The sequence below is a fragment of the Pagrus pagrus genome, assembly GCF_965226575.1.
Source record: "Pagrus pagrus genome assembly, chromosome: 16".
NCBI classification, from domain to species: Eukaryota; Metazoa; Chordata; class Actinopteri; order Spariformes; family Sparidae; genus Pagrus; species Pagrus pagrus.
In genome coordinates this window covers 17,606,563-17,618,635 of record NC_140200.1, presented here as the reverse complement: position 1 = coordinate 17,618,635, position 12,073 = coordinate 17,606,563, and the positions used below count along the sequence as shown (strand labels likewise).

At 40.1% G+C, this 12,073-nt stretch overlaps 1 protein-coding gene across 1 annotated transcript in view; it reads right to left on the bottom strand.

Moving 5' to 3' along the window:
- The window catches only part of nudt14 (nudix (nucleoside diphosphate linked moiety X)-type motif 14), a 29,345-nt gene extending 26,742 nt beyond the window's left edge, over positions 1-2,603 (bottom strand). Inside the window, exon 1 of the mRNA XM_084378507.1 lies at positions 2,413-2,603. Coding sequence (XP_084234633.1) covers positions 2,413-2,493 — 81 coding nt within the window. The 5' untranslated portion in view covers positions 2,494-2,603. The remainder of the gene's footprint in view (positions 1-2,412) is intronic.
- Positions 2,604-12,073: the final 9,470 nt, after the last annotated feature.

Below are 12,073 nucleotides of genomic sequence, written 5' to 3'. Positions count from 1 at the left end.
CCCACTGAAGACAAAAGCCAGATGTTAGTAGATGTTAGTTGGGTTTTGCTGCCCAATGTGAAGGTGGGCGTGCGAGGTTAAATTACATCTGCTAATCAGTAAGTAAAGAAGGTGTCAATGCATTTGAGGCTTTAAGATCGAGTTTTACCTTAATACCTTTTCTGAAACCACTGTCACTATCCAGATTTCACACAACAGAAGAAGCCAGGAACAGAGAAAGTGCACAAATATTTTGAAACTAAAAATAAATTCATCCTGGACTGCAGCCTATGTTTGGGTGAGGAAGCGTTTCTCACTTTGCCGGAGACCATCAGGACACACAGTCATCACGCTTTGTTTTCTTTTAGCAGGAAGACCTTGCAAATATACATCTATTTTTTTAATCATACACCTAGCAAGTAGATAAATCAAGCATAGTAGTAGAGATTTTGAGTGATGCTTCAGGATCACAATCGCATGCTTTTCAATTACCTGTATGCAGTTAACAAGGTTGAGTGTGTGATGCATAATACAGAGGCAGCTAATACGAGATAAATGTACAGTTGATGAGATGTCACTCACACACAATCCACTCTGCCAGCCCTGTTTGCCACCGTGACCTGGATAGGCAGCTATAAATGGATGGCTGGCGACTACACAAGCATCTTCAAGCCCTATAGAATAGACCGACAGGGTATGCTGGCATGAATGTGCCAAAGTAGATCTATACGACTACTGACTGTACATAAAAAGCACTACAAAAACATAAAAGAGATGCAAGTCTCTTTTAGGCTTGAATGTTAAACGGTCATGATTGATTTCTAGCTAGAGTTAGCCAATATAATGATATACGTGTAATTTCTCAATATTTATAAAATTAACTCCACTAACATGTCCATAAACCTACATATACATTCTGTATGTGCCTATAAAATTCAGTCTGCCATAGTCTAATTTGCTGCACAATAATCTCATATTAATCCAAAAATGTTTTTCATCTCTCATAATAGCACTGAAGATCTCTGAAGTTTTGCGCGGTTGCTTCGGCAAAGTGTCTTATACCTCATGTCAGGTCAATAAATGCAAAAAATTTTCTTTTGGGGATGCAGGGAAGCCTCTGGACCCCCTGAGGGTTCGAGATTCACCCACCATAGTCTCACAAAATCCTGTGGGAAACACTGTGCGCTTTCAATTCAGGCAAAAAAGTGCAGTATCCAATTTAGAAGGATGATAGCAATTTTTTGGTTACACTCAATGCCAAAACGTATCAATGTGAGCCATGAAATATATTTCACAATATACATCTTTCAGCATCAAATTATATCAAATTCAGCAAATCGTGTACCAGACTTTCAAAGTTGTTGCTCCGACTTGAGGGGGCATTCACGTGCGTTTTCCCAGACGGTAATACGGTTTTCCAATTATTCTGACACCACATGAATGCACTGTTAATAAAAAAATGTGTGAGTTTGAAGGTGCAGTATCCAACATAGAAGGAAGATATAAAAATGTTTTGGTCACATTTAATGTCAACAAATGAACTGTATGGGGTTAAGATCATTACTGCCTGTGACCGTCTAATGCCACGATTTTAGTATTCTAACTATAACACAAATAATTTTGCTGGGACAAACCTTGGCAATAAGTGACAAATAACAAACTAAAGGTTGTAGCCCATCAGCAGAAGCAGTTTGATTAGAACTATAGGACAAATAGACTTGCTAAATATGCATTTTAAATAATTTATGTAAATGACTGCAGCTGTCGTGAGCTGTTTACACATTCTCATCCTGCAGTGTTTCATGTTGTATGCTGGACCTCTTGTGTCATTGCATTGTGGCAACAAACGCCAGTTAAAGTAGGATTTCTAGCAGACAAGGCTCCACAATGTTCCTTATATAAATGGCCAATTTAGCTCCATGTTAACCTGAACTGTGAAGACCTCTGACCTACAGACTCTACAGCACACTGACTGACTGCATTCACATGGCAGCCAATTTGACAGCTGAGATCAACAAGTCTCACCTGACCTGCTGTCCTGACGGGAAAACACCACGTAACACTGCTAAACCACGTTATCTTATCTGCACCTCCTTATACTAATATGAAGCATGTGCTAACGAGATGCTCAACCACAAAACCTCTTCAGCAAGCTAGCGTTAGCATGCTAGCTTATCTCTTAGGTGCCTCTGGTTCATGTCCAACACAGAGGCAACTGTTGAGCCGACGTGTGTAAAATACACAGCGAATACGGTTGTTCGGTCATCGTGTTTCAAGTATTATTTGTTATAATTGTCACCGTCTGTGTTTAAGGTCAGTTTAGCCTTCATGTTATGCTAGCCTAGCCTGCTAGCTGCAAAATGAATGGGGGGTTGGGCTAGCCTTCAGCATCCAGCATCCTCTATCACCGGTTATCTCACAGAAACACCTCACCTGGTTGTAGTGCACCCTGAACGGTTTCAGATAGTCGGACTCTGTGCACGGAGCGACTTCAATGTTGTTTATCTCTTCCATAGTTTCCACTTGGAGCTGGATTTGTGGCTCACCGATGGTTGTCTGTCACCGCACACTAACTGACAGCGAAGGAATGTCTACGGAAGCCGGGAGAGGACATGCGACGGAACTGCGAGGATGAGCCTGAGGTTTAAAAGGAACAATGTGATGAGAGGAGGGAGCTAATGTTATATATTTACACACAAATGTAGGTATTTAATGAAATAAAAGTACAGTAGGAGGATTGTTGAGAAGACTATAATATAAAAAGAAAATTCATTTGAAATAACAATGATTTATTTTTACAATAATATGAATATTAAGAATAAGAATATTAATAATAACAATAATAATAAGAATAAGAATAAGAATAAGAATAATACATTGTATTTATATGGCACATTTTATACATAAAAAACTCAAAGAAAAAACAGAGAAAAACAAAAAACAGGTACACAAAGTAAAAACATGCAAAGTCATTATAAGTGTTTAACAGCAAGATAAAAGCTGTATAAAATAATGAAATATTAAAGCGTAATATTTCTCTTAACATCCAGACAGCAATCAATAAATCAGATGCTCTGACAAATAAAAGGAAGGAAAAAAATCCAGTAACTGCTGCTGTTGCAGGCCTCTAGTAAACACATCCAATCATTTCATTTGATTCGATGTTATCAATAAAATAAAATTTAATTAAATGTATTAAAAAAAAATCCCACAAAACGTTTTAAATCATCTTTTGAGAACTAACCAAATAAATTAAATATATTTTTAACAGTAATTTTTATAGCAGCGTTAATGCAATGCAAAATAAAAGTACTTTACATTAAAGTGTATATATAATAAAAATCAACACAAAATTTAAAATGTGGCAAACAAAACATTAAGGGGTAGAATAATAGGATTAAATTATCAAATAAGATTAAATGAAAAAATTTACTTGCATTAACATTCACTAAAAGCTGGCTTTAAGAAAAGGATCATTAAAAAGGAGGTGACAGAATGTAACGAAGTACATTTACTCAAATACTGTACTTAAGTACAATTCTGAGGTACTTGTACTTCACTTGAGTATTTTAAATTCTGCTACCCTATACTTCCACTCAATGACATTTTGGAGGCAAATATTGTACTTTTTCCTCTTCTACTTTTATTTGATTACTTTAGTTACTAGTAACCTTGCAGATGCTGTATCAAAGACAAAGTATCACATTTTTAAACTTTTTTTTAAAATAAATACTGATTATTGAATCTGATAATCGGCCAGGCCAATAATCAGCCGATTCCTAGAATACAAACAAACATAAGTTACTTTTATTTTGATATTTAAGTAATTTTCATGTCAGATACATTAATACTTTGGTATTAGGTGAGTTCTAAGATGTTTCGTAAAGGAGACGTCTCTGGTCCGGGCGTCTGGGATCACTTTAGCTATACTATATACTATACTATACTTCAAGTTCTTTTGACAGGTACAGAGGATCAGAAAACTCTTGATTGAGTCACTTGTCAATCATTTGTATTCAGTTTCTCAGCAGTGTTCATGAGGTAAATTTTTTGTTTGAGATTTACCTGCTGAAGATTTGGGGTTTGATGGACAGTGTGTCAGATTCTTTGGTTTATCTATCGTCCAAGTGTTTGAACTGGCACAAACATGCATGTGAGAAGGGATTTATTCACGTGATTGTGTTGCGAGTATCTTGGGAGTGAAAGGAAATTAGAAAGTCGACATGTTAATAGCTAACGAGGTCTCTGTGTCCTTTCGCCTTTTCAAAGTGAATCACAAACTACTACAGTATTATATACATGTCATTTATACATGCTTATCCTGAGCCACACTCACGCTGGAGGAAAGGTTGGGTACACCATGGACATGTCTCCAGTCTATTAGCAGGCTGGCACATATAGACAGTCATTCACACTCACATTCACACCTACAGGGGAGGTTTAAGACACACACACACACACACACACACACACACACACACACGCACGCACACACACACACAGGGAGATCAGGTGGATTTTGCACCTAGAACTGTCTTGCTGTTAGTGCTAACCGCTGCACAGCCACCACTGTTTCCTGTGTGTAGAGTATTTAGTTTGGGGGACTAGTAGTAGTCCAGCTACAGCAGCACGTTTGCATCCTGCTGTGTCCTTGAAAAAGAGAAAGTCTGCAATCTGGAGAATGTTTACAACGTGCATCTAACATCAGGAACATGATGATAAGGAGTGAAGACAAGGACAATGCACCGATGCTGCATCTCAATGTAGTTTTTTTTGTTTTTAATGTTTCACTGGTTGGCTCAGGGCAACCACCAGTCACAGGTCAAATAAAGGTGATGTGACTGTTACTAATTAGCCCAAAGGTGGAGTGCATTATTCATCAAGGGCAGTATGTTAAGTGTTTTTGTTTGTTAGTCTGTGCTAGAACAAGCTGGAAGTATTGTTTTTATTAGTTTACTCTGCACCTTTTTAGTCAGATTTCAATATGCAAGTTTTTGAGCATTTAAATTGCATCTTCACACATTGTATATGATGAATGCACAGAAAGTACAAACCCTTGAATTCTTGCTGTCTGCTTTTGTTGCTGTTCAGTCCCATTTAACTCAACTTCAAGGACATGTAATATGTAAGATCTGGCCACCTGTCAAGTTCATACCTAAAAGAAAAAGGGGGCAGCATATCACTAGAGTAACTGATAACTACTGCTAACTGTAGCTAGTTAGCTCGATTAGCCTTCCAGCTAGCGATATGGACTGGGAGCTCAGGGACCAGGGGAGTACTAATGTATACACCGCTAGCACAGGAGCTCTGGGGCCGGGCTAAGCCGGGGCTAGCTGGTTAGCATGCTAACGTCAGTAGATATCTCTGTGACACTCTACATGGACATCACAACAAAACTCAAACAGTCAAAACTGTCCTCATATTCTGTTGATAATTTGGGATATTTTGTAGGGGTTAAAATTGAAATGGTCACAACATATTGTATAAACTTGTCATAAACTTTAGTAGGCTGTGCAGTAACAGAATGTTGATGCATATTTGATGCCTAATTTTACAGTTTGATCTTAGATTTATAAGCAGTGTTTGTATATAAGGTGCTTTCTTTTCTTTCCCAACTTTATTGAGTGAAGGATTGTGCCGCCGGAGACACTGGTGCTGTTGTGCAATGGCAGTGAATGTCGTATATTTAACCTCTAACAACTTGTCTAGTTGTTAGAGGTCTAATTAAAAGATTAAGTCGGGATTGACAGCATGTTGCAAACCTGTGTTTTTGATCTACCTTTAAATGCCCAGTAGCCCGCAGCATCGTATTAGTTAAAACATGAAAAGAAGTCCAGCATCCTCACCGTGCTGAGTAATGAATAAGAAATGGGTGTGGGAGCTCTTTCTCACAAACCCTGCCTTGAAGGGTGAGGCTGCATGATGTCACCCCCTCACATCAATAACAGCCTTATAATGGAAAACAATCTGCAGAACTCCAATCTCGATGGGGCTGACTTCCTCCAACAAATGAGCCCCAGTCCACCGCCCACTACACAAGGACAGGACGTAACACTCTCTGCGAGCTGATTTACATCTAAATAAATACAGGCCCAGACGAAACAATGTGTGGACCCAAAAGAGGAACCGGCGTCTCTCCTCTGGGCACGTCCCATTTATATTGCCCAAACCAGCCAAGCTGCAGGGCACGATAAGAACGAGGGGACTGCCGAGATGAAGCATTGTACAGGAGTCACCCTGCCACACTCAGAGAAACGAGCACAAAGAAACTGTGGCAGAAGAATGAAGGGATGAAGTAAGACCAAACCTAAAGAAGTGAAAATAAATAAGTGTACATGGATATCACCTGTTCTTAAAACAAGCAACTGCCGCTTTAAGCCGACACGTGAGCGCTTTGTGATGAAATTGTGGGAATTGTATTGATGTATTTTATGTCCTTGAACAAAACGTGTAAATATCTAAAGCCTGTGATAACCACAGACCTTATTTCAGGAATTTAGGTTTGAAGTCTGCGTCTAGTGCCTGTTAGTAGCACTCTCATATCACCCTACCACTCTACCATTGGCTGAAGTTTATTGTTTTCTCTGTATATCTCTTCTTTTTGAACTTGGAAATGCATCTGAGCTTCTTCCAACTCAACACAGTCACCAGGAGACATGTAAAACTCATTTCTTCCCTCACCCCGTATCCTCTCTTGGGCCTCATTGGAGCATCACCCACAAAAAGGCCTCGAAAAAAATCTTATCAGCTCCTCAGCCGGGATCTGAGGCACCCGTAACGTGTTAATCCCATCCTTCCACGAACACGCGGGTGCAGGGTCCTCGCAGTCACGACCAATTACTGTCTGCAGACGACTGAGGCAGGCCAGACTTCACCGGGCTTAGCTCAACGCCAAACCTGGAGCCTCCCGAAGCTGCCGAACCTTCTCTTCCTGTCTGTCTGTACAGTTCACCCCGCTTACTGACACTCACTCCATCAAATTATGTTCATCTTACCTTCATTTTTCTGCTCTTTTGTTCCATTACATCATGCATTTTACCACAGTTCAACAGTTTTTAACCACATACTGTATACTCCCTTATGTATTAGTGATCCAGTGATATATTCGTGAAATAATGATGATATTAACTGATATAAAATTGATATTTTTGGGTTGGTTGGACAGTATACAGGTTTTGGGGCTTTAAAATGGCCGATAACATGAACAAAAACAGCCCAAAGGACCATTTGTTGTTGTGGAAACATTTTAATTTTAAAGGAAAAACTCTCCAGTGGTCTATCCATAGCATAGTTTATCAGCCGGGGTCAAGCACGGATTTGGGCCAGCAACTCGGGGAATGCACTTAGCCAAGGTGGCTGCTGTACCTCTGTTAGCGGGCTCAGGGTGTGGGTCAAGATGGCCGGTATCCACCCCGTCCAGGAGTCTGGACGTCCAGCCGCCACTCGCCTTGTCCAGGAGACACTCCTGTATCCTTCCACGCGAGCTTGGATTTGAAAATAGCGGCATGTGTCAAAAGGGCGCTCGATAACGCGGCTCAGACATCATGTGGTGGAGGTGTGCAAGGAGCTGACGGAGGATCCAGGGTGAAGACAGGAAAACATGATGTTGACAGGACTGCGGTTATTAAGTTCCTCATAAACTGATCAGGCAGGTTTTTGTTAAATATTCAATCCAAGTTTTAGTAAACGCTTTTGTGATGGACAAAAATGTGTGTACTGTACATTTTTCTTTACACTTCAAATCTAGGTTTCTATGTTGTGACATCGCTGTGCTCGTGGTCCGGTTAGGTTTAGGCGTTAAAACCACTTGGTAACGGTTAGGAAAAGATCATCTTTATAGCTTATAGCCATTATAGCCAACGAGACATATGCCAAACGTCCAACCGCGGTTCATGTCACATCACTGGATATCTTTAAGGACACCTGGGGACATCTCCAGATGTTTTTGTCGGGGACAAAACCCCCCCCCCCCCCCCCCCCCCCTTTCCATGGAAAGTCGGACCATCTCCATCTGTGATAAAAGCCCCTAAAACAGGTAGTTTAAGCCAAACCATGATTTTTCCAAACCTTAACAAAGTGGTTTTTGTGTGTAAACCTAAGCAGAGCCTTAGAAAAGCATAGTGACAAAAGAGAGATAGACAATTCAACTGAAAGAAACGTAACATAGCAACATGAGGAAACGTTTTATTTAAACTTATCTGTTGTTTTGCAGAAACTAAAATATATTCCGGCGAATGGGTGACAACTGTCAAAAGCATTAAAAGGGTCAGTTTTGTGTTTAAAGCTTGTTGTGTTACTGTAAAGTGTCCAAAAAATATGAAGTATCAATTCACTGACTTAATTGAGAATTGACTCCCTTAAATAACTTACCTGACTTGAGACTGAAAGCAACAAAATTTAGGTTTTGATTTGGCAAAACCTGACAACAATAAAAATACAAACAAACAAACAGCATCAGGCAGACTTTGAATGGCTACACATAGCATTTATATTTAAGCTTGTGCTTTGAAATACGGCATAAAATACAGTGAATATATATATATACCTATAGTTAAACAGTCCAGCCAAGTGCGTGGCACACGGTTGGACAAGTGAGCTTCATCAGTCCTTCTCTCAGCCTGAAATAAATGAATCTGATCTGTGTTGAGCTCCTGTCTCGTCAGGAGAAAGCCCCTCCTCCTTTCTCAATGCCATTGTAATGGAAACTCTCTGTCAGGCCCTTATATTTTTAGGAAAAGCTATTATTGTTCTGTTGTTGCTTGCGTGCCCCAGGATGTGTTCCCCCGAACAAGGTCAAAATTCCTGTTTTGTCGTCATTATTCTACCAGAGAATAGGCAACTCACCCACAATGCTCTCTGTTCGCTGGGGTTCCTGGTACTTGTTTGTCTTCCATGGATACAAATAGACCCGAAATGGCATTCGGCCGAAGCTGAGTGAAGCTATTGTGGAAGAGAATAGTTTGAATTCATACTAACGCAGCTGGAAGTTACGCTGAAGTCATTTTCTATAGGTGGACCAGGCGTCCAGAGGACATTAGTTCATCCTTGAAGCCTCTCAAGACCCACTTCTGAATATTATAGATACTATTTCAGATGCTTGTAGTTTTAGACGTAGACGTTTAACAAGGAGAATAAGAGATGACTTGTGCATCTTGGTTTGATTTCTGAGAAAATACCTCCAGGATCACATTCACTCACAAACACAAAATAATAAATCCTACAGCACAAAATATACGTTTAATCACATTAGCCCTCACTTTGTAATCTTGTATCCTACAAACGTGCTGCAGTAAATATATAAACATATAAAACTCCAGCACACCATCTTCTTTACAGCATGTTAATTAATTAATTAAACAGTTCTGATGGAGGATACTGAGGCCTTAAAGGTCCAGTGTGTGGGATTAAGTGACATCTAAGGGTGAGGTTGCTGATTGCAAACAACTGAATTTCCCTCATCTCAGCCTCCCCTCGGTGGCTGCTAAAGACATGAGAAAAGCAACAGGCATTCCAGAGAACCAGTGTTTGGATTGTCCTTCCTGCTTGCTGTAGAAACATGGCGGTGCAACATGGCTGACCCATGCCCCCAGGATGAGCGCCAGGCTGTGAAGCCAGTTTTAGTAGTGGCCAAACCATGTAATTTCATCATCACGTGACGCACTAGGGCCCAACCAAGACTTTTTCGCATAAGTTCACATTGTGAAAGAAGCGTCTGTTAAACGGTGGATACATTTTTTTCATTCTAAGGTCATGAAAAGACAACATTTTTTAATTTAAGGTGTGATGTGTGTGTGATTACTCAAAGTCAATTTATATGTTCCATATTTCTTCAAGTTCTGCTCCCCTCTGGCACAGCCGTAACACATTCAGTTAAACATATATGTTGTTTTGCAGTAATAACATTTAAAACATTTTTAAGTAGACACCAAGCTTCAAATTTTAAAGACTTTTTAACAGGCTTTGGTTGCTGTGTAACAGTCTCTTTCAATGGAAGAGCACAGGGATTAAGGGAACATTTAAATTAATACTTCTTTTGTACCTCCCTGCTAATGAGATGTAAATATGTCCCCACAAAAGTTTAAAAAAAAAAAAAAAACCTCTGGGCTGGATGTTTCTGAGGCTGCTGGGACCACTGAAGCTTGATACTATGGGACAGCTGCTGCGGCTCCTCCGTCCCCCTGCTGTGAGGGAGCCAGCCGGACCTATTGTCTTTTCCCAAGAATGACCAGAGAATGTGGCAACTCCTCGGGTCACATAGTCTTTACTTCTGTTTGTGTGTGTTGGTGACTGGGGTGAGGGGTAGGACGTGGCTGTGGCCCTGTCATTCACATCTCTATAGGAGCGCATGCCATCAGAGCTAATTACCTGCCTGGAAGGACCAATTAAGAGTCCCTCTGATGCCCCCAAACAAGAGGGCTTACAGTAGAGCCGGACGGCTGTGAGGGAAGTATGTGCAGTGATGAACATACGTGCAGGACAGTCGCATGAACATCAACTCCAGACAGCTTCTTTTCTTATTCTCAGCTCAGACATATCTCTTATTGAAAGCTTTATGTTTGGTGAATGTACAGTGGTGCCGTAAGAGTAAATCCATTGTGTTTTGGCTTCAATAAGGCCCTTTCCTCTGGACCTGCTATAAAACCCAACACTTTGTTTGAACTGTGCTGCCTTTATCGTTTCTCCAACTGTATGAGAGAAGCTGTCGCAGCTGGACTCCAACAGCACTGTGAGATAATTATGATAAGACATGGCCGAGTTGTTCTATGAACAAACATGGCCACCGAGGCCAGAGGAAGGGAAGAACAATGGAGGCGATTTACAGCAGACTGGAGGTGTCAGCAGTCCGTCATTACAGTTACAGCAACGGTTGTTGGTTTACTGCCAATGAGCTCTCTGTTGACCTTCTTTAAACAGTACGCTGAAGAGCTTCTGCACGTTCAGATGATTAATTTCTTGCCCAAATATCTGGTACAAATATTTGTTCATTGACCAGGTGAAAACCATCATTATTAACTCTGAGGTACAATAAACTCCAAACATTTTATTCTTGACTCACTGCACTATGGAGCATTGGTACCTCACCATGTTTTCAGTCTTTCATTTCTTTCTAATTCAACTTTTTCAACTAAATTTCTTTAGATAAAAAATAAAATATATATTTAGAGGCCTGGCCAAGCACTGCAGATAGTTATGCACTTGTTTTTCCTGCTGTTCTATACCATTTATGTACATTTTATTGCTTTATACTTAATCGCTTACTGCTATTGTACTGTGTTTTTATTGCTTTACACATTATATTTACTTATTTATTATTTCCATATTGGAGCCTCTAAGACAAAGAACTTCACATGAGTGCAATTGTATAACGGGAGTGACAATAAACATCTTGAATCTTGAGATACAGTGTGATCAAATAACAGTGAACATTTCCACTCACCATTAAATGCAACATCACATGTGAGAGGTGCAATGAAACACCTTTCTGCGTGACAAATGTGGCTGTTTATTGGGGTTCAGATGAAGCTAGATGGCAGCATATTGTCAACACTCCAAATGTCTAATTCTGTAAAGAGGAACATTTGGCCTCGAGCAGCCTGGTTGAAATCTGTTTATCCACGGATCCAAGAGCCGTATTTCACCTTAATAACCCCATCAGTGCCCTCCACCGACATCAGCAGGGAGGGAGGTTTAATGTGGCAAATGTGGTTTTGGAAGATGGAAAAGTGCTTTTAGGTCTGCCTTTGTATTAGAGTCACACATGACCACCTGCCAGATACGCTGGGGCTTTATCCAAGAAAGAAAAGAAAGGGGGGGATGAAGAGCGCTTTCATTCATTCTTGTAAGATTGTTTTCTATTTCTGATTCTAGATATAGAAACCTATGATAAGGAGTGTGAAATGTCAGACTGACTGTTGGCACTGTAGGTTTCTGCACCATGGATATGTTGCAGCTTTAGTTTTCTTTATGATCAATTTTAAATTGTATGTCGTGGCAACGCTGTGATGTTTTTCAAAGTGCAGCTACATAAAAACACTGATTACTGTTATTTCAAATGGTTTAATTAACTTTCAATCTTTTTTAAGTCCAATTATGT